The sequence below is a fragment of the Callorhinchus milii genome, unplaced genomic scaffold (genome assembly GCF_018977255.1).
Source record: "Callorhinchus milii isolate IMCB2004 unplaced genomic scaffold, IMCB_Cmil_1.0 Scaffold16, whole genome shotgun sequence".
Classification (NCBI taxonomy): Eukaryota; Metazoa; Chordata; class Chondrichthyes; order Chimaeriformes; family Callorhinchidae; genus Callorhinchus; species Callorhinchus milii.
The window spans coordinates 5,885,897-5,908,751 of NW_024704757.1; the positions used below are offsets into that span (position 1 = coordinate 5,885,897).

Consider the following 22,855-nt stretch of genomic DNA (forward strand, 5'->3'; position numbering starts at 1 on the left):
TTAGTGGTTAGAGCACTTGTCTTACAAAGCGAGAGGACCTGGGTTTGATTCCCGGACAGGGCGAAAACTTAGGCAAGTTTCCTCACTCCACAGGCCTCTGTTTACCTAGCAGTAAGTAGGAACCCGAGTGTTAGCAGATTGGCGGATCACTTTCCGGGCATAATAATCCCTCCAAAAAAAGTAAAATAATAATAATTTNGGCGTCACTCAATCCACAACTGTTTGTGATGCACTGATTGGCTGCCACGTTTCGCCCACAAAATACAGTGAATCCACAATATATTCTGTGAAGCGCTTTGACACCTCTCGACGATGTGAGAAGGCGCTGTATAAATGATTATTATTATTTATTGTTATTATTGTGCGATCACCTCTAACATTGTGAGACTTTGTGATCACAGCACAATTGGGTAACACTGCATTTTCAGATGAGACATTATCCCTAGATGTCCCGTCTTTCCTGTTTAGATGAGACGTCAAAGAACCCACAACAGGTTAGGAAAAAAGGTTTCTGCCAACGCCCTAAAATTGGTCACTTCATCAGATAGGAAGATAATAATAATCCTTGCATTTGATATAGTGCCTTATCACGTCTTCGAGACTTCTCAAAGCGCTTCACAGGATATACTGTAAAGTGAATTACTACCCAACAGTAAGATCTAAGCAGAGTGAACGGAAAAGCAGTGCTGAACTGGTGCATTAACCTTTACCTTTCCGATCTGACAGGAATGCCACAGAACTTGGACAATACAGCCACTTTGTGGTTTTTTAAAAAAAAAGGTTTCCTGTGTTTCTGGAGGTGAGGTATTCTGTTCCAAGCATCTAGTCCGGGGTGTATCCTTCCAGGAGGGAGGACATTAGAATGGTTTAAAGAGCTTAAACGTTCTCTCTGTTTGAATAACTGTCAATTCTTTACATTACATTACTTCAAACCCCACCCCCACCATCGTTCCACTTTGAAACAAATCCTGATCTGAGTTCGAGGTTGAATTCATTAGGTAGAGAGGCCACAGGGCTGTGTGTGGTTGGGGACAATTCCATGGCGAGTCGCTGGATTTAGAGACGAGTTGGGAAGCACTCCCCCACCCCACTGCACCTCTTGGATGCTTCATTCCCTCACTTGGCTGGTCCCCGGTTTCTAATCCTTCTGATCCCAGTAATCAGTGTAAAGCGCTCAGGTGGTTAAACCCAGGATTCCCTCAGCCCCAGATACAAATTATTGTGCGTGTACCTCACTGGGAGGGGATCAAGCCAACAATAGAGACCCCTGTCTCGGTTACAAATCTCCCGGCCCGGACCTTCCACTCTTTGTCTGTATCACGTTACAGGCCGGGGAGCCCAGGAAACCCACTCCCATCCCCCCACATTCCCAACAAAACCAGCCAGGCCGCACGGGGGAAAGGATAAAAAAAAATCACGACTGTTTGCGGGACGTCGCTGTGAGCAATTGGCTGCCGCGTTTCGCCCACAGAACAGTCAATCCACTTGGCAATATATTCTATGAAGCACTTTGAGACGTCTGAACGATATAAGGTGCTATATCAAATGCACGTATTATTATTAATTAAAGAGCCAGCACTGCTGAATCCAGTGACAACATAAAGCAAGATTTCCCCAATGAAAGGGGTCTCGACAAGAAGACTCCCTAAAGCCCATTGCTGTTGAGCATCTCTGTTGAATCTCTCTCTCTCTCTCTCTCGCTGTGTAATCGGACTCTGGTTCAGAGGGTTGATTGGTTTAGTCCTGGATCATTGACAGTGAGAAGACGTGAGAATGGAAGATGAGCTCATAGAGCAGACACTCGGGAGTCCAAGGCAATCACACTTCAGACTTCAAAGTGGGAAATTGGGCCCGGAAAGCGGTTTACATACCTCAGCGCTAGCACACGGCAGCTCATGCGTGGAGGGGAATTAGGCGAGGGGGCTCGCGAGCTGGTTTGCAGACAGGAGCAGGTTGGGCAGGTGTGCGTGCGGCTTCAGGTGTAGACTCGCTGGTCCCTCGGAATGCACACCTCTGTCTCAGAGGCGTCCATTAACAATCAATTAGGGCCTCGGCCAATGAAAATCAGGAAATTGATCCCTAAAAGCAAATCCCAAAGGCACTTACCCTTAACCCTTGGCACGCTAGAGGATTTTCAGCTGGATTTACCCCCGCACCCAACCCATTTGCTCTACTTGCTCCGCATCGTGTCGGTGCTGGGGCTCTCTCCCCCACACTGGAGCTCTCCACTCTAACCCCATTCCCTGCTCTCTCTCTCCACACTGTGTCTGTGCTGGTGCTCGCTCCTCCACTGGAGTTCTGATTAAAGCCATTTCTTTGTCTTTTCCTCATTGTGCCTGTGCTAACAGTACACTCAATGTGCTGTGAACCCACAGGACAGTAAATATGGTGGCATTGACTATTGGTAGGGCAAACCCCTGCTTCCGTGTCTATACATTGCAGGAGTCTCTCTGCACTCAGTCCTGTATTTTGCTCTGTGAAAGGTCTTAAGATGTTTGATGAGAGTTTTCCTACACTGTCTTGTGGTGATCTCAGGGAAGAAAGTGGGTGGGGGGGGGGGGAAATCAGACAAGATTCCCACTCCTGACCTGCAATTCAGTCTTTCCCAGACTTGGAAGAGTGGATTTGGGACGAGAGCAGGAGCCAAACGGACAACACAGTTTTATCTTCACACGTGAAGATGGGTGGGTGAAACACTGAAAAGCGCTATATCAAATGCAAGGATTATTATTATTTATTTATTTATTTATGAGGGAAACTTGGACGAAACATGGCCTTCAGCTGACTTACACGTGGGAGCACTGAGAGACACGACGACAAGATTTTCTGGTGTTAACAGATAAATATAAGATAAATTACAGCGTTGAGAATTGATAGCAACCGAGAAAAAAACTATATAAAACTCAGGTGTTGTAGCAGTTCCTAATAACCCTCTTAAACTGTGTCACTTTCTTAAGTGTAAATTGCCTGGGTTTTTCCTTTCCACCTGTCACTCTGCTCGTTCCACTTCACTTACAGAGTAAACGGGATTCTGGCTTTGAGCCGAAACTTTCCTCCTGCGTCCGTTCCAGCCATCCGGAAACTACCAGGTTCAGCAGCCAGGAGGTTTTCCAGACAGTCACTGACAGACAGACACTGACACACAACAGAGAGGAGAGAGACACACACACACACACAAAGATGAACATAGGCGGAGAGAGACATACACAGATGCACACTCATACAGACATGCACACAGACTGACAACATGCACACAGAAACATAGACAAAGAGAGCGAGACACAGTCCAATCCATAGACAAAGCAAAATACAAAAAGTCTTATCTTTATAAATCGTAGTGATCTAAGTCGTACATGGACCTGAGTCCCATTCAGTTTCCTATTAAAACCACTTTGCACGAATCGTATTTTATAAGCGAATCATCTCCTAACTAATAACATCGCTCTCCTTTCTTCCATGATTCCCATTCTTACTGAATGCATTAAATTACGAATGCGCAGTGTAGCTTTTTGTTTATATTGGATTTTATGCGATTTCTAGAAGTTTGCCTGTAACTTGGACTTTGCGTGAGTCATATTAAATATTATGGTCCCGACTTACGCAAGTTTTACTCGACAGGCAAATGGTGACTGACAGACATAGGCACAAGAGAGACAATCATGCAGACACACAGGCAGACAGACGCACAGTCACACAAAAGTTGCCATTCACCAGAAAAAAATCGGATCTTTGTAAAACCATCCGTTTTCACGATCTAACCTGACAGCTTCGATGCAATTTAACACGGTTCCTCTTTCAAACTCCCGCTCGCTTGGTATCAGTGCGAGCACAGGGAAATCCTGTGTTAGCTAGATACAATACACTCCACCGTGGAGTTAGAAACAGGTGATTAATCTCATGAACGGACGCTCTGTAGGTCTGAAACGAAAAACTGGGATGTTAGGACAAACTCGGTGCTTCCCAGCACACACTCGGCAAACACATTCCGTGTCTGAATATCACTCAAGGTAATTAATGGTGAGGGGGCAGGGGGTAGGATTACAGCAGCTATTAATTATGTTACTCGAAAACTTCAAACCGCGACCTGCACTGAATCGGTGACGATGTTTCACGGTGAATTTACTCCAACTGCAGCGTAAAGTATAAGGGTTTAGAGTAAACAGTAACCGAAGCTCACAGCTCTGTTACAAGGCCACTCTGCTCTCCTCCCCCCTTGTGTAACTCAGCACAAAGATTTGCAAAGATGCACAACACAAGGACACAACCAGCGCACGTCCCATTCACACCAGCAAATCTGTAACCGCACAACTCACACCAGAAGAATCCCAGCGTTTGACGTATCGCTTATAATGTCAACACATCTCCAACTACTTTGTAGGGAATTGCGGTCAAGTGCAGTGACTATTTGCAGGTGAGCACCGCAGCCATTATACAATACTGGAAGGTCCCGCAAACACTCATGAAATGAATGACCAAATTATCTGTCCAGGACAATGGGAGAAACTTCTTTCTCTTTCCCAACAATCATGGGATGTTTAATATCCACCTGAATAGGTAGACGGGACCTCGGTTTAAGGCCTCAACCAAAATACAGCAGCTTTGACAATCAGCGCTCCCCCCATATTACAATAATAATCCTTGCATTTGATATAGCGCTTTATCAAGTCTCAAAGTGCTTCACAGAATATATTGTAAAGTGAATTGAATGTGTATTTTGTGGGCGAAACGCGGCAGCCAATTGCTCGTGGAATTAGTGACCAAATATATTTGGGGGGAGAGGGGAGGGATTATTACACCCGGAAAGAGATCCACCAATTGACTAACAGGGCTCTTACTTACAGCTACATAAACAGGTTTGTGTGCAGTGAGGAAACTTGCCTCAGGTTTTGTCCTGCCCAGGAATCGAACCCAGGTCCCCTTGCTTGAGAGGCCTGCTCCAGGTCTCCCGCCCGACTTGCCCTACCATCGGTGGCTAGGTTTTCAGCCTCTCTGCCCCCATACTCTGGAACTCCATCCCACAGTCCCTTTGCCTCGCTTTCTCCCTTGCATCCTTCAAGGCCGGCTTCAAGACCCTTCTCTTCGACCGTGCCTTTGGTCTTCCTCCCACCTCTTTGTCTTCCCTCACCTCTACACCACCCCTCCCCCATGCTCGGGCCCCGACATCTGACTGTTCAGCGCTTTGGGATGTCCTCCCGACGTGAAAGGCGCTCTATAAATGTAATTTTGGCACATCAGCCAACATAGACAGACTGTGAGTTCAAAGTCCCTAACATGCAGCTTGAAGCCAGAACCTTCTGATCCAGAGGAGAGAGCGTGACTGTGACTGACTGAGTCAGGCTAACACGAGAGGGGATGCACATACATGCATTGTGTGTGTGTGTGAGTCAGTCATGACAGACAGACAGGAAGGAAGGATTACACACACTCACAGCCAAACGGTCTTCAAAGCTTCAAATACGTTCCTTTTACGAGCAGTCCTTCACAAAGCCTTAATCTTCCTTCCCCATAACTTAAATATTTTCCAGTTTCAGCTACATCAATAACCCCTTCTGACACATGCTGGTAACATTAATGGTCTTGCCAATCATTCTGCCTCAACACCTGTGCGCCCAGTTGTAGCAGTTAGTTAAAAACTAATGTTAACGTTAAAACTACTTTGTTTTTTTTAATATCCCCCCCACCCCCAACAAAAGCACAACACATCCTTAACAAAAAATAATAGACGCAAATTTATTTACTGTACAGTGTGTGCATTATTTGGTGGTGGTGGGAGGGGAAGAGGAGATTAATTAAGAATACTTTCTCCAAAGTGCGACCTCGTAGTTCATAACTTGACTTTTTCCTCCCCATCCCCCCCACCGCAAATAATTCTCTTCCAAGGCCGTCTCCTCTGGCCTATGGCTCTACTCGACAGTCACTTCATCTCAAAGAATCCCAAGCATTCGGTGCACACAAGGGGAAATTCTTTTAACCCCATCCTGTCCGAGCCAAGCTTGGGGAGAAAGAGCATCGGACACAGAGCGTCCAGGGGTTCGGGGAGGAAAGGGACTTGAGAGCTACTGACATTGTTCTGTGTTGACCGGAATATTTTTGTTCAGGAACCAGCTGTGGGTTACACGTTACATCGAAGCCGCTTCCTTTCCCGTGGCAAAAGCCTCGCTGTTTACAATCCCCGCTCGGTGTCAAAGCCGCCCTCGGTGGTCTGGCCTCAACCCGGGTCTATGTCGTCCCCTCCATGTGCAGAACCTTCATGGCCTCAGCGATGTGGGGGCTGGTGTCCAGCTGGCTGTACATCCCAACCAGGAAGGCTTTGTGCAGGAGAACGCTGGCATGCTCTGTGGAGAGAGGGACACAGAGGAGGTAATAATAATAATAATAATCCTTGCATTTGATATAGCACTTTTCACGTCTTTTAGACGTCCCAAAGCGCTTCACAGAATATACTGTAAAGTGAATTGACTATAAGAGGTAAGAGGGGGTGGATGGGGGGAATCAGGACTCTAGTGTTGATCGCAATAATAATTCTTGCATTTGATATAGCACCTCATCACGTCATTGAGACGTCTCAAACACTTCACAATATATACTGTAAATTGCATTGACTGTAAATTTTGTGGGCAAAACACAGCAGCCAATTGTGCACAGCAGTGTCCCACAAACTGTCGTGGGTTGAGTGATCACATTATTATTATTTTTTTTGGAAGGGATTATTACCTCCGGAAAGCAATCCACCAATCGACTCAACTGGGTTCCTACTTACTTTTGTTTACCTAGCAGTGTGTTGAATAAGGAAACTTGCCTAAGGTTTTGCCCTGCCTGGGAATCGAACCCGGGTCCCCTCGCTTGCGAGGCGAGTGCTCTAAACACTGGTCGCGGAGGCAGATCAACACACGGGGTAGAAAGTGGCCGGCGTGACAGAGAAATGCCACACACACAGTGTTCTCGGGAAGATGAAGCGTAACAGAGAGACAGCGGCAGGCGTCAATGTTACCTTGGCAGAGCAGCGTGTAGTCCGGAAGGTTCTTCAGGGCTGTCTGAACCACGTCGTAGTTCCCGCAGCCCAGACAGTACATGAACGTGGGCAGGAAGTCGGTAGCGATGCTGTGGCAACAAAACAAAGCAGGAGAGTGAGGTGGGCAGAGAGAAACACCTAATATATATATTACATACACAGACACACACACCACATAATAAGGTGGGAATGTGAACTTCCTCCTGTCTCCTAACGTAGGAAAGAGACCAGAGATTCACACAATCCCAGACTGTGCCATCCATCACCAGGCTCGCGCACAGCTTCGTGACTCAGAGGTTACAGAGCACCAAAATTCCACCTAGTCCCAGCCTTGTGAGACGCACCACTTTGCCTTAAAGGGTAAGACGGGGTGGGACAGCGGAAAATTCTTCCAACTCAGGGTCAATTTGGAAGCCAGTCCCCCGCAGCTCTCATTTAGGCAATCCTGCTTTAGACACACAGCGAATGAGCCACCTCCTGCCCCTGCCCGGACCCAGCCCTACCGAGGGTCGTTCTGGATACTCCGCATTGCCAGGGCAAAGGCCAGGTTCCGTGTGAGCTCCTCCACCGAACTCATCAGCCGCTGCAGGTCATTCTGTCAATAACAAGAACAAGAACCCCAATCAGAAACCAGCCATTTAGCCTCTGCCCTTTCCCCCCTCTCCCCACCCGAAGGAACTTGTGAGTCTTTTTCATGTCTTATATTCCTCTCCTTCATTCAAGTACACCCCTTCCCCCCATTCAAACTCACTGGCCATTTGCTTCATTTGCTGTCTGTGGGGCATCGCTGCTGCAGATTAGATTAGCTGCTGCATTTGACTGTGTAACATTCACTTAATTTCTAATTAAACCCTCCCTCCCCCAGTGAGGCGCTTTGAGGCTGGAGCCGGGCCTTGGATAAGCAACTCTCGGCTCCCCCAACACAGGGGATACCCAGCTCGGCAGAGGGTGGTGGGTGAAGGGACCCCCGAGGTAGCCCACCCGTAATGCTCTCCTCAAAACCACTTAAAGGAGCAGCAGAGATTGAGTGTATATTTTGTGCATTTTGCCCGCAAAATACAGTCGACCCACTTTAACTGCTGGAGTCTAACCAGCTAAAACCCACAGCTTGCCCATTGAAAACAATGTCCATCAAAGGTGGAAAACATAACAATAAATAATAATAATCTTTGCATTTGACATAGCGCCTTATCATGTCTTCGAGACGTCTCAAAGCGCTTCACAAGATACACTGCAAAGTGTAAAGCGACAGCCAATTGCGCACAGCAGTGTGTCCACAAACAGTCTTGGATTGAATACAGCACAAATCAGGGATCATACACATAACTCACAAGAATTTGCCATTGAACACCCCCCTGATGTAAGGTCATTTAATCATCGCTGCTGCTAATCACTTGGCTCAGCCCAGCGTGAACACTTGCTCTGAGCACGTGTCAAGGAACAGACCGTCACTCAGAGGGTCGGCTGGGACGAGACCTTAGCTTTGCCCTACTTACAACAAAGAACGAGAGAACTTCAACTCGACGCCTTGACATCTCGTCAATGTCACTCAGAACTTCCAGCGTGTCTGTAACAGAGAGAGAGAGAGAAATTCAGGAGGTTTGAATCAGCCGTCATTGCCCAGAGAGAGAGACAGACAGAGACAGAGAGAGAGACAGACACACACACAGATAGGCAGAGAGAGAGAGAGAGACAGAGTGGGAGAGAGAGATAGAGAAAGGGTCTAGAGGTAACAACAAGTTACAAGTACACAGCATCTATTACAACAAAAAAAGGCTCAAAGCTCTTTGCATAGCTGACTGGGAGCCCAAGCTTTTTTTTTGGCCAGTCGGGTGTCTGATACATGCAGAAACTCATCATCAAACCGAGCTGAGAATTCCATGCATCCCACCTACACATGGAAATCCCAGAGATAGATTGTTGGAATGGAATGCGCTCTCTCTCCCTGGAGGGCCGCATCGTGTTAACCTAATTCCGGAAAGTATTACGCATAGGTTGGCAAGAGCCAAGGCTTGGGGACTCCAGAGTTTGCGTTGGGATAACTGCTGGAAGTCTAAGCAGCTTGCCATTGATAGCACTGTCTGGCAAGCTTACTCACTGGTTGTCCAATTACCCTACCCGTTAGGGCTCTGGCTTGCAGGGTTAATAGGAGCTGAGTGGGAGCAGCTGAGGAGGGTGGGGAGGAAAGGTGGCCAAAGAGTACAGTTAAAAGCTCTTGCTCAGCGCTCCATGTTCCCACCCATCCCACCATCAACAATCAGGCTTTCAGCTTCTCTGCCCCCACCCTCTGGAACTCCATTCCACAGTCCCTTCTCCTTTCTCCCTTGCCTCCTTCAAAGCCTTTCTCGAGACCCTCCTCTTCGACCGCGCCTTTGGTCACCCTCCAACTCTCACCCTCCCTGTCCTCTAGCCCCTCCTGATCCCAACCCCCTGCTCGGGTCCAGATTGCCCAGCGCCTTGGGACATCCTCCCGACGTGAAAGGCAGTGCTTAATGTGAATGTTAAGTTGTTGTTGTTGTGAGATGGGGTCGTTACCTTCCAGAGCTCGACCCTTCGTGATCTTCCTCAGATAGGGGGCCACATCGGCTGCTGTCAGCGGGGTGGTGGTTGAGAAACTGACCAGCGGAAGAGAGCCAGTTTCTTCCTCTGCCAAGAGACAAACTGCGATCAGAACTTGGGGGGGGGAGGGTTGTAGATGCGGATTCCGCCCACTCCCCCCTCATTACTAACGGTAGCTGTCCCGGGACAGTCCCACACACACCCCTCCCACCACTGAAAACCGTCCCGCCACCATCAAAAAAAAATGTAAAATGGCACACTTCCATTCGAGGTCCTTGACCTACTTCAGCAGCGTGAATGATCCATTCAAATTTCCAACACTGAAGTGGACAGATATTTGTTAGGTCAGGGTATCCAGGGATATGGAGCAAAGGCGGGTAACTGGAAGTTGAGGTACAGATCAGCCATGATCTTATAGAATAGCAGAACAGGCTCAAGGGGCTGATTGGCCAACTCCTGTTCCTATGTTCCTGTGTCTGTGAACGGCTAGAATGTCACTTTATTCAGGCCCCGCACCGTGGTTTGACATGTGAAGTGTCTGCGGACACGATACTTTTTCCAATGTTTAAAGCTAAATATGATTCTTAAGTATTTTTTTTAAAAAAACACAAATTGCAAAGTTGTGACTCAGCTTGGATGCTATAAATATTTCACCATAAAAACCATAGAAATTTACAGCAAACAGAGAGACCATTCGGTTCATCGTGTCTGTGCCAGCTCCTTCAAGAGCAATCCTTTCAGTCCCATGTGCTTGCCCTTCACCCACACTCCAGTAACTGGCTCTCTTTGACGTATTCCTTTTCAAACTCCCGGGAGGACATTCCACATCCTACTTGAACCAAAAATGGTCAACACTGTGTCCCAAAATATCAGACAAAGTATTTCCTTTTGAAGGAAGCCAAACCACAAGTGTGACTGCCAAGGACATCCGCAGAGCGTTCTGAGCTAAGAAGCTTCATTCCTTCCAGTTTGTGTTAAATCAGAATGATGCTTGTGAGNTTTTTTTTACTGCAGTGACTGAGCATTTCTGAGTAAACGTGGCAGCCATTTCGCGCACAGCGGGTACAGACGGAGCTTCCCTCGGTTTAACGTCCCATCCATATCATGCATCAAAGGGTGTGGGATTAATAATAATGCTTGCATTTGATATAGCGCCTTATCATGTTGTTGAGACGTCTCAAAGTGAATTGACTGTATTTTGGGGGCGAAATGCGGCAGCCAATTTCACACAAATGTCCCACAAAAAGTCATGACGTGACTGGATTTTTTTTTAAAACTACCTTTGTAAGGGATTATTACCCCCGCCAATCAACTAACAACAGGGTTCCTACTTTCTGCTAGGTAAACAGAGTTGTGTGGAGTGAGGAAACTTGCCTAAGATTTCGCCCCGCCCGGGAATCAAACCCGGGTCCTCTCGCTTGCGAGGTGAGCCCGATAGCCACTATGCTACAGGACTGCACAATGTGGTTTACTGCGGTTTAATCTGTGCCTGAACGGGAGTGGAAGACATTATTCCAGTCCCTGGAAATGGAAACGCTTGCATTTCAGACACATGTAACACTGCTGGCTGACACTCAAATGCCATAGATTTCTGGTTTCAGATAATAACCAAAAGCAGCCGAGAGGGGGGTGGGGGTGGGGGGAGAGGGAGAAAGATACTGACCTCCGTCTTCATCCTCCGCATTCTCCTCCACCAGCCTGCTCCTGGTGGGGACTGTCAGTCCCGCCAGCAGGGATTTCAGCAGCGCCATGTCCGAGTATTCCCTCGACAGATAACTAAGTGATCGGTGGAAAGAAACGTTTATTTTGATGAGAAAAGTGTCAAGGTTTACATCTACAGTAAACTGCTGATATCTCGACCTGGCTTCAGCTTATCATTACCGCTTAAAGTCGTCAATATCCCGGCCACATTTACTTATGTAACTCACTGCTCCTGACAACTCATCGCTGAGCCCCTTTTCCCCATAAAGCAATGAGTTATGAGGAATTCACTGTATATAATGCACACTTTTAAAGATAAATTCCTCCCTTTCCCTCATAGTCTCTCTGTGACATTTGCACCCCAGGAGGGGCACAGCAACTGATCTCATTGACATTCCCCTTCCCCTTTAATACTATAGACTGTCCACAAAGTCCTGTGGCACCCAGGCACTGACCAACAACTGAAACATGTACTTACTTGTATTCAGTGCAAGTGTTTGACTGTATTCAGGGGTCCAGAGGCTCGGTGTGTGTGTGTGTGATGGCTGCTTTGTAACGGGGGTCGGGGTGGGTAACAGGACTTTGTGGACACCCTGTACGTACTCCCTGACTCATACTCCCTCCACCCCCACCACTCCCTCCCCTCAGGAAGGTAGTGACTGACAAGAAATGAAAGGGGAAGTTTCGGGCACTCACTGGAGAATATCCGAATGCTTCTGGAGGAACGGGATGGCAGCCGCTGTGTTGAAGGTGATGAATTTGTGAATGAACTGCACGCACTTGTTGATAAAGGAGGCAAGCTGCCGAGAATATTTGCCGTAATTCTGTGTTTTTTTTAATATATATATAAATATATATATATAAAACAAAAGAAAAACAAAAAGAGCAGGGGTTAAGGGCCAGCGGCCATCAAAATAACAACAAGCCTTGAATTTGACACGTCGCCTTTTCACGCCCGACACTTCACAGGAATTTTAACCGTAAGGTGTAGCGAGGGCGTAGTTTGCAGTCCGTTCCCCAATTACGAATCCTTTGGCAAATCTCGCAAAGTTAAGAGAGAGCTTGCTATGTTTGAGCAGCACTGTGGGATTTTCCACTGAACAACACCCCCATCCCGTTCCCGCTTGTGCAGCCAGCAATACAACTTGCATTTATATAGCTGCCTTCACACAGGGTAGAGCCCGGAGCGCTTCACAGTAGCGTAGTCACTTTTTTGAAGGGGGGGGGGGGGAGGATTATTACCCCCGAAAAGCGATCCACCACTCAGCTAACAGCCGAGTTCCTACTTACTGCTAGGTAAATAGAGGAGGGTGTATGGAGTAAGAAAACTTGCCTAAGGTTTTGACTCGCCTGGGAATCGAACCCGGGTCCTGTTGCTTGCGCGGCGAGTGCCCAAAACCACTAAGCCACAGGATCCACGACGGGAAATGATCCTTCAGAGCCATTTCTTTTTACCAAAGGCTCACTCTCTCGACGTTTTCCCCCTTCCTGGCCGCTTTCAGTGGATAATCTTTAACACAGTGAGGTTCACCCCAGGCTGGCCAACCCCCCACCCCGCCCTGCCCCGCCCCGACCTCACCTGCAGGAGCAGCATGAAGGAGAGCAGGCAGTCCTGCAGCGCCCCCTGGTGCTCGTTCTGGAACAGGAACGGCTGCAGCAGCTCCAGTATCCCCATCACGTGTGTGAAGAAGCTCAGGTGGCCCTGCTGTCTGAACTCCTGGAAGTTCAGGTGAACCCGTCCGTGCAGCAGGGCAGCGATCATCGGCAAGTGCCTGCAACAGGTCAATCACAAGATCACCTCCGTCCTCTCTCACACACACACACGCATACTGGAACAACACCTTCCATTTATATAGCTCCCCTCACACAGGGTAGCGTCCCGGAGCGCTTAAGAGGAAGCAAATCCTCTGAGCGGCACAAGGTGCGTGGGTACCTGAGCAGCAGCACGGGATGGGCCACAGCCAGCTTCCTGCACGCCATGTTGGCGTCTGACATGCGGTTGTCTGACATCTTGAAGTCGTCAGTGTCGGCAAGTAACATCAGCAACCGATGCACCAGGGCGTCCAGCTACAACAGGCAGAGAGAGAGTGGGGGGGTTGGGGGGGAGAGAGAGAGATGTGTGTGAAGTCTTCCAAGAAATAACCCAGCAAAGTATGCAGCTCATGGTTAGCACACAGGTCAACGGCTACAGCACCAAGAAACACACACACACATACGCGCACACACACAGAGACAGCACAAGACAGTACTGCACTGATATACGCACCCACAGAGCCAGTACAGATCTAAACACGAACGGACGTCCCGAAATTGCATTGTACCTTGCAGGTGCTTCCATCGCCCGTACCCTCAGTGCTGAGGACGGAGTCGGGCAGGTTGGTGTGGCGGATGATTTCTGGCACCTGGAAGTAGATCTGGAGTAGCAAATTGTGGCAGCACTTGCTCATGGCACTGCTAAAATCAGGGCAGCCCCATGACCGAGAGAGAGAGAGAACATGTTAAAGTATTCAGCAAATCACAGCCGCACAACTCCCAAGGCCATAATGAACGCCAATAAGAGTCCTTGGTTTTATGTCCAGAGGAGTAGAGCAGGGAAGTTATGTTAAATTAATATAAAACCTTGGTTAGACTACTTGGCATCAATGTATTTAAGAGAAAATTAATATGCTCGCTCCAACACTTTTGCGACACTCGGCTGCAATAATCCTTGGTAAAGTTATTGTTTTTCTTTTATTTTAAACTAACTCACAGCGCCTTGAGACATCATTGTGAAAATAAAGGCAGGTTCACGGTCAATTCGATTGCAGGTTAAACGCGATGTTTCAATCAATACGCCTTTGCTCTCAAGCCCCCAGTTTATCGGGCGGATATCGATAATTTAGCCCCTAATTAAAACATCTTGCTTCGTAGATTAGACAATTCATGTCTTTGGCTTATGTCACTGCTGACAATTTATAATAATCCTTTCGTTTGATATAGCGCCTTATACACGGCGTGGAGATGCCTCAAGGCACTTCACAGGATATACTGTAAAGTGAATTGACTGCGTATTTTTTGGGTGAAATTTCTCCGATATTCCCACACAGAGAGAGGGGAAAGTGTGAGAACTGCCCCAGCGGTGTAATCTGGGGGTGGGTGGGGATAGGGGGGGGGGGTTTCTGGGGACTTTACACTGAACCCCGCTTTCACCCTCACCTGTCACCCCACTGCTTGATGCAACCGATCAAATACTCGGTGACTTTCTTGACATTGTCCATGTTTCCGTGGCAGCAGCTCAGCAGCAGGGGGAGCCGTGATTGGATCAGGGAGCTCGGGGCCTCGTCCGGACTCTTCCTGGCGGGGGTCCCGTTGCGACTCCGCATCTCCGACTCCGGGAGCACGAGATCCACCAGGCTGATCAGCTCCGCCTTCTTCAACTGCAGCACGTACTCCTCCGTGCGCTTCTGCAAGGTCAACAGCAGGTTACGACTGGAGCCCCACGGAAGTTGGCAGCGCAGGAGGAGGCCATTCAGCCCATCGAGTCTGCACTCAGAGCAAAGGTGTCCCCTTCCGTTGCTTTATCCCCACACCCCACCACACCTCTGTCTTTGAGAAACACCAGGTCTACTTCCCACTCGAAACCCGCAATGGACTCTGCCTCCGCCACCTTTGTTGGCAGGGCCAAGGTTCCACGTCCCAACAACTCTCGGATTGTAAACCTCTCCGAATCAGAAGATAACGGTAATAATAATAATCATCCTTGCATTTGATATAGCACCTTATCACGTCTTCGAGACGTCTCAAAAGCGCTTCGCAGAATATACTGTAAAGTGAACGGACTGTAAATATTTTGTGGGCGCAAAGCGGCAGCCAATTGCGCGCAGCAGCGTCCCACAAACAGTCGTGGATTGAAGTGACCAATTTATTAATATCACAAGAGAGGTGCGGATGGAGAAGGACCTTTGGCCCATTCGATCTCATCCCTCTTGAAATCCCTTTCCCTATAGTGTGGAGGCACTGGACTGATCTGACTGACATCATGATTGCCAGATCCATTTGATCAGCACAGGAACAGAACTTAAACTAGACACTGTTGAACGGCGCCCAGCAGTTATTCCTTGTGATCCACAAAGCTTTATCCCGGGCACTGCCGCAAAATTACTTCCATCAGGGATTATGCACATCCCTACCTGCGGAGTCTTCTGATCACGCCCTTGCCAGATCTTTGGGATGTGCACACACGCCCAGAGGAAATCCAGGCATGCCGTGGGGTCAAACCTACAGAGAACAGAGACATCAACAGCCTACTCTCATGGTCAAGCATTAACACCTGATGATGGTATCCAACAACCACCCATCTCTGAATGGTACAAAATAAAGACAGAATAGGGAGGGAGAGATAGACCGAACAAATGGATCCCACCCGAATTCCCTCGCCATTTTCATTGAAGTCAGGTCCCTGAAAGATAGAGGGCTCTGAATGATCGGCAGGTTCACTGAGATAGTGAGTAAAGCCTCCATCTCACCAACCAACCAACGAGAGCCACTGAGCCTGCGTGATGGTGTGAGGGGGGGAACCGTGCTGATATTACTGCAGTAAGAGCAGTCACTGGGGGCACAGCGTCACGTTACCTGTGCCCCAGGTGAGGTGCTCTGTGTGGCTGCTCACCTGAGCTCCCCGTGTTTGCTCAGCACGGTGCTGATGCAGCGATGTAAGGTGCTCCACGTGGTCTGGTGGGTGAGGACAGCCAGCAGGTAGGGGCGGAACGAGGCTACCTGAGATCCAGGCTGAGCCGTGGCCTGGACACAAAACAGAGATCACCAGTAACTAAGGTTTGTCACACACTCAGCACTGACCCTCGCGCGCACACTCTATCACACGTACACTCTATCACACACAGGTTTGCCTGGGCTTATCACATGATTGAGACGTCTCAAAGCGCTTCACAGAGTATATTGTAAAGTGGAGTGACTGTGTATTTTGTGGGCGAAACGCAGCAGGCAATTGGGCACAGCAATATCCCACAAACAGCCATGGATCGAGCGACCATAAATTATTATTATTTTTTCGAGGGAGTATTACCACCATAAAAGCCATCCGCCAATCGACTAAGAAACAAGAGATGGGAAACTTGATGCTAACAATGGTTTTAACAAGAGGAAACGCTTCCCTTTCTTTCCTAGCGCTGACATCCCTGGGTTTGATTAGTACAAGGTCCCCAGCTGGTGGGGTGGTGGGAGTGGAATTAATGCACACAGCTGAAGCAGCAACAACCCCAGGGTTAATGACTCCACGGACGTTAATTTAGCTGATCAGCCACGGCTCTCAGCTCCTCGGAGCTTGATGTGATGTTTGCTAGGGCTCCATGGAACCTCATTAGTTTTTACCTTGTTCCAGGCAAACAGAAGCCGCTGCTGCTGGTCAGGACAGCAGGAGATAACCTCAGGGTCCAGCAGTTCGAACCAATCAATAAGCAGCCCCGTAGCAGAGACTGGCCTCAGCCCCTCCATACTGTGAACACAAGAGCAAGAGACAGGGAAAGTGAGAGGAGGGAGCTTCGGTAGCCAGGAGTCATCCGAAGGATTTATACACATAGATATAATAATAATCCTTGAATTTGATAAAACGCCTTATCAAGACATCTCAAAGCGCTTCACAAAATATACTGTAAAGTGAATTGGTTGTATTGTATGCTCTGCTAGTTCATTGTAATAATAATAATCCTAGCATTTGATATAGCGCCTTATCACATCGTTGAGACGTCTCAAAGCGCTTCACAGAATATACCTTAAAGTGAATTGACTGTGTATTTTGTGGGTGAAATGCGACAGCCAATTGCACATAGCAGCGTCCCACAAACAGTCGTGGATTGAAGTGACCAAATTATTATTTATTTTGTGTGGATCGAGTGAGCATCATATGATTTTCTTTTAATATATAATAATAACCTTTGCATTTGACACAGTGTCTTTCCAGCCAGGCGAACGTCTCAAAGAGGTTTGCAGCGTTTACTGTCCAGAGTAGCGACGCGGTGAACGGAGAAACCCGCACATAGCAACGCCCCCCACTCAAAAAACAGCCATGAAGTGAACAGCTACTTTTATTAGACTGGACCCCTCCTCACACATACAGTAACACTACCCACTAGCCTCCCATTCAGTTACCTGTTGTTATCCACCTCCATTTTCACAGCCGGCTCCTCTGCCTCCTGCTGCAGGAGGCTGTTTATCAGGGAGACAGGACCGCTCCCAACTGGCTTCACACCCGTATTCCCGCCGGCCGTAAGAACCAGCGTCAGGAGCTCCTCCAGGTAGGGAGAGCGGACCTCGATCAGGCCCCGCAGCACTGTCAGCCCGGGGTGGGGGATGGGCGGAGAAGAGAGAGACGCTGACGTTAGGCTCGGTCACCACGCAGGATAAAGCCAACAGAGATCACCAGTTAGCTCAGCAACATGCAATATGCAGAGAGTTGCAGTTATAATCGGGGAAATCAGTCACATGGGGAATCATTGTGTGTGTGCAGCGTGTGTCTGAGAGAAAGATAAGAGTATGTATGCGCGAGTAGGAAGTGTGTGCGTGTCTGCGAGTGTGGGGACGGAGGGAAGACGTGTACCTTTGCGTGAGAGTGTGTTATGTGTGTGGAGGAGGAAGGCATGTCGGAGGATGAAGGGGTGGCATGCGTGTGTGTGTTTTTGGGGGTGGGATTGAGGGGAGGCGTGAGTGAGTGAGTAAGCGAGTGAGTGAGCGAGCGAGCCTGCAGGACCATTTACCTCTGACCATCAGCTCTGGCTCCACATTGCATTTCTCTCCAGCTCTCAGAGCGGCCACCATGGCCTGTACCCCCGAGTCGATCACCTCCTGATCCTGACGATAGGTCAGGCCTTCCACCAGGTGGCAGGCGATCGCTCGCACTGAAGGGCACAAAGTAGCTCGTCACGAGAGGCCCAGTGAAATCCTAACATACAGCGAGGCTGTTACAGTATAATAATAAGCCTTGCATTTGATATGGCGCCTTTTCACGTCATTCAGATGTCTCAAAGCCTTTCACTGAATATATTGTATTGTGGATCGATTGTATATTTTGTGGGTGAAAAGCAACAGCCAATTGCGCAGAGCAGTGTGTAACAGCCATGGATTGAGTGACCAATTTTTTTTTGAAGAGGGATTATTCCCTCAGAAAGCGATCCACCAATCGACTGACAACCAGGTTCCTACTTACTGCTGGGTAAACAGAGGGGTGTGTGTGTGGACTAAGGAAACTTGCCTAAGGTTTCACCCCGCCCGGGAATCGAACCCAGATCCTCTCGCTAGAGAGGCGAGCACGTTAACCACTACACTACAGAACCCCTCTCACGCAGCGAGGCTGCCTTACCGTCGCTCGTGCGGTGCTTCAAGGAATATTGGGCAGCGAAGGATTTGAGCAGTGCCCGCAAAGGCCCCTCCACCACGGCCGGGTTTTCGAGCCAGGTTCTCATCTGCATCACCACCTTGTAAAACAGTGAGGCGATGGCAGGCTCCTGCTGAGAGACTCTCTGTAAACACAGTCACACACACACACATGGCATGATTTATCTATGGGACACGCTGACACAGAGACCACCCCTCCCCCTGGGTGCTCACACACACTCCCTTCCTCCCACCCCCACTCCGCTACACATAAAGACAGGAGCGGTCCTCCACCATACTGATCTGTCCGCTCCCTCTGCTCAGTGGGCTCCAGCTCGCCCCACCTTCGCGTTCAGGCTTTCTGATCCCACCCTTTGGAACTCGATCAAACATGACCCGTTTCACCCCCTCCCTCGCCTCCTTCAGGGCAAGTCTCAAGACCCTCCTCTTCGACCGCGCCTGCCTGACGTCACCCTCCCACCCCCATCCGCCCTGCCCTCCACCCCTCTGTGATTCCAATCCCCAGCTCGGGTGCGGATCCTCAACTGTCCAACGCCTTGGGACGTCCTCCCGACGCGAAGGGCACTGTGGAAATGTAATTTCTTGTAGTTCACAACCAAAACAATCCAGTGGCGTCTCGTGTAAATCCCGGTCCAAACCCAGTCTGTCCCCGCTCGGTACAGTACCTGATGCTGGTGTAGCTGCCTCAGTAAAGGGCAGGAGATGGTGTAGTGCCGGTGCATGGAGAGGACGAAGGTGCCGCCGTGCGGGGAGTTGAGCAGCGCGGCGAGGGCCTGGAGTGCTCGCCCCGCCAAGCCCGGAGTCTCCTCGCTCCCCCGGCGGGTTCGGCTCAGCTCTTCTGCCAGCCCGTGCTGCAGGGCCAGAGAGACGCTACGCACGTTCGAGCTTTTCCACCTGGGGTCAGGGTTCATGGGGAACAGCTGGCGAGGGAGGAGGGAGAGGAAGAAAAGGTTAATCACGGCTCATTTCAGCTTTCAATACAGCGCCTATTAACATCCCGAAGATTCACGGTAATCACCCGCACGTGGAGCGACTTTATCGATATGCTGCGCAGCCATTTTAATAATAATCCCCACATTTGATACAGAGCCTTTTCATGTCGTTGAGACGTCTCAAAGCTCTTCACAGGCTACATTGTAAGGTGGGGATTGACTGTGTATTTTGTGGGCGAGACGCAGCTGCCAGTTGCGCAGTCTTTCATCATCGGCTGAGTGTCCGACAAGTAATTCCGTTACGTCTCTTCGATGTTGCTGTGTGATAAGCAGCGAATGTCTAGCCCTTGTACCTGAAGGAACACTGCAGCCAGATCAGCGTCAGGGCCGATGACCGGGCTCTGTGATTGTCTCCTGATCCTCACCGGACACTGCGGTGTCTCGTGGCTCAGGCTCTGCCTGTTGAGATCTGTATTTTCTGAGAACAGACAGTGGTGAACGCATCACATCAATCACCCGACCCCGTCACTCCCAGTCACTCAGCAAACCCACGAGCCTCCCATTTCCTAAACTCCCTCCCTCGCCTCCTTCAAGGCCTGCCTCAACACACTCCTCTTCGACCGCACCTTCAGTCACCCACCTACCCCCACCCTCCCTGCCCTCCACCCCTCCTGATCCCAACCCCCAGCTCCGGCCCAAATCCTTGACTGTCCAGCACCTTGGGACGTCCCCCCCAACATGAAAGGTGCCGTGTAAATGTCATTTGTTGTTGTTGAAATGAGCTGAAGCCAAAATTTTGAAAGCTTCAAGATGACAATGACCTTAATACTTCACGTAAGGAGCACAGCGCCTTTGTGCATGAAAAAGCGCTTCCTGATTTCACTCCTAAATGACTGAGCTCTAACTTTAACTTGAAGATGATGCCTCCTTGCTCTGGATTCCTCCCACCACACCAGAGGAAATAGCTTCTCTGTATCTATCCTATTGAATCCCTTTATCATTTTAAACACATCCTGTCTTTTTCAAACTGTTGCTTTGCCCAACTCAAAGGCGTTGAATTGAGCGCGGCGCAAACACTGGCTCCCGAACAAACACTTGCCCACTTGTTCTGCATTCCCTTCACAAGAGGCGAGAGGTTCTCGGCAGCTACCCGAACGAATCCTCGCGGGGTGCGACCTTGGGGGTAACCAGGGCCTTTTGCTCACCTCTGTGTGGGGGCAGGGACGCGGTGAGCAGCGAGTGGAAGGTGTGACCGCCTGTGGCTCCGCGTTCGTGCTGCACTTCCACCAGGTGAGCCATGTAATCTGCCGGGAAAGAAAGCGACACCAGAACGTAGAACCCTCACAGCAATGAGCGTGACTGTGCCGCTCCCTGACAAGAGTCGCCCGGTTAGGCCCCTCTTTTCTGATTTACAGCCGATATTATGGCTGACGTGTTATTCCCACAAACACACAGAATTTACATTCTGTAAAGCGCTTTGAGGCGTCTCAACAAAGTGATAAGGCGCTATATCAAATGCAAGGAATATTATTATTGTCATCACCATCATAATAGCTGCTGTGGGATCTTTAATACCCACCTGAACAGGCGCAGATGAGACCTCAGTTTAACGTCTCACCTGCAGGATGGAATCTCTGACAGTAGTGTTCCCCACAGCACTGTAATTAAGCCATATTGAATGCTAAGATTATTATCATTATTGTTGTAGATGAACAAATAAAAAAGGAACAAAGAGGCGTGTGTTGAGCAGGATCTAACCTTCCCGTGCTGATACGCGAGAGAGAGAGGAACGGTCGTGGGGCATCCTCCCGAAGCAACCCATCTTTCCATTTGAATTAGCGACCATTATTAGACGCGCTGCAGCCACCTGCTCCCCTGCCCGGCCTTGCTTATTGCGACAATCCCACTCCCACACACCCTCGCTAGCAGGAGCAGCGTCTAATTTAATCACGACGCTGTGCGTGGCAGATGGCCCGGGATGGGATCCTAAAGCCCATGTGGTTCCTTGTTAATTTGGGTACTGTAATACGCAATCCCCAAAATTGACTTGCAGCCAATTCGGGGGCTCGTGCACCTGTAACCCAGCCCTCCCTCTCGAGCGGTCTCTGGGGTCTGGGGGCGGGGGAGGGTTCGCAAACGCGAACGTACTTTTGTCCATGATGTTCTGTTCGAGGGTCTGGGGATCGTGGGACACGGCCTGGTCCAGGTACTGCAGGAGCTTGCTCATGCTGGAGACGGGAATGCCGAAGGACTGGACAAACAGGATCAGCTGCTGGGGCTCCAGGTCCTGCAGGGCTGCAGAGAGAGAGAGAGAGGAGGGAAAGGGAAGAGTGTAAGGTTTAGTTAGAGTCCCCTTGTGTTCTGGACAGAACAGACGGCACCTGTCCACTCACCCACTCACTCAGGCTCTCTCGGAGCCAAGCACACGGATTACTTCCATTCCAGCTCACTGCCCTGTACCATCACCAATATTATCAGGAAGGGTCGGGCAGCTACATTTGGAACAATGGACCACCTAGGTGTGGTGACAAGGCTGTGATCTAACACAGGGATCAGATGACTTATTTGTGGGACACTGCTGCGTGCGATCGACTGCCATGTTTCGCCCACAAAACACAGTCACTCCACTTAGTATATCCTGTGAAGCACTTTGAGACGTCTCAACGACGTAATAAAGCACTATGTCAAAAGCAAGGAGTATTATTATTATTAAATGAGCTAGATCAGCCGAACACATTCAATTTGCAGTGGGTATGGAGTTAGCTGGTAGCCAGGGTAACACCTAAAGATGCTATGATCGGCCTTGGTGCCCCATGAAGTGTGTGGGGATGGTGGGAATCTGCTCCTGATATCATTGGATGAGAGTTAAACTGAGGTCCCATCTGCTTGTTCAGATGGAACGTTAAAGATTTCTATTGTACGATCCAAAAAGAGAAGGGAGTTTCTCTCTCTCTTCTCCACCCACCCGGTGTCCTGGCCAACTATCCCCCAAATAAAATCAGTCACTCATTCTATGACTGTGGGACATTGCTGTGCGCAAATTGGTTGCCACGTTTCGCCCACAAAATACAGTCCAATCCACTTTACAGTATGTCCTATGAAACGCTTTGAGACGTCTCGACGACGTGATAAGGCATTATGTAAATTATTATTATCATCATCATCATCCAATGATACTGGATGGAAGTTGATTGCCAAGATCTGGGCTCAGGTACAATCCAGTACCTGTTTATCATACAACCTCTGACACTTAAAGAATCAGTCC

At 49.2% G+C, this 22,855-nt stretch overlaps 1 protein-coding gene across 1 annotated transcript in view; it reads right to left on the reverse strand.

The window, feature by feature from the left end:
- Nucleotides 1–5,741: 5,741 nt before the first annotated feature.
- ints1 (integrator complex subunit 1) overlaps nt 5,742–22,855 on the reverse strand; it is a 36,651-nt gene continuing 19,537 nt past the window's right edge. Inside the window, exons 28-48 of the mRNA XM_042341069.1 lie at nt 21,739–21,885; nt 20,796–20,894; nt 19,944–20,068; nt 19,324–19,578; nt 18,624–18,783; nt 18,022–18,162; nt 17,417–17,597; nt 16,640–16,763; nt 15,921–16,051; nt 15,442–15,529; nt 14,468–14,715; nt 13,594–13,723; nt 13,206–13,339; nt 12,852–13,044; nt 11,969–12,096; nt 11,235–11,347; nt 9,548–9,658; nt 8,509–8,579; nt 7,516–7,607; nt 6,992–7,101; nt 5,742–6,335 (exon numbers count right to left, since the gene is read on the reverse strand). Of these exons, the coding sequence (XP_042197003.1) occupies nt 6,220–6,335; nt 6,992–7,101; nt 7,516–7,607; nt 8,509–8,579; nt 9,548–9,658; nt 11,235–11,347; nt 11,969–12,096; nt 12,852–13,044; nt 13,206–13,339; nt 13,594–13,723; nt 14,468–14,715; nt 15,442–15,529; nt 15,921–16,051; nt 16,640–16,763; nt 17,417–17,597; nt 18,022–18,162; nt 18,624–18,783; nt 19,324–19,578; nt 19,944–20,068; nt 20,796–20,894; nt 21,739–21,885 (2,897 nt within the window). The 3' untranslated portion in view covers nt 5,742–6,219. The remainder of the gene's footprint in view (nt 6,336–6,991; nt 7,102–7,515; nt 7,608–8,508; nt 8,580–9,547; nt 9,659–11,234; nt 11,348–11,968; nt 12,097–12,851; nt 13,045–13,205; nt 13,340–13,593; nt 13,724–14,467; nt 14,716–15,441; nt 15,530–15,920; nt 16,052–16,639; nt 16,764–17,416; nt 17,598–18,021; nt 18,163–18,623; nt 18,784–19,323; nt 19,579–19,943; nt 20,069–20,795; nt 20,895–21,738; nt 21,886–22,855) is intronic.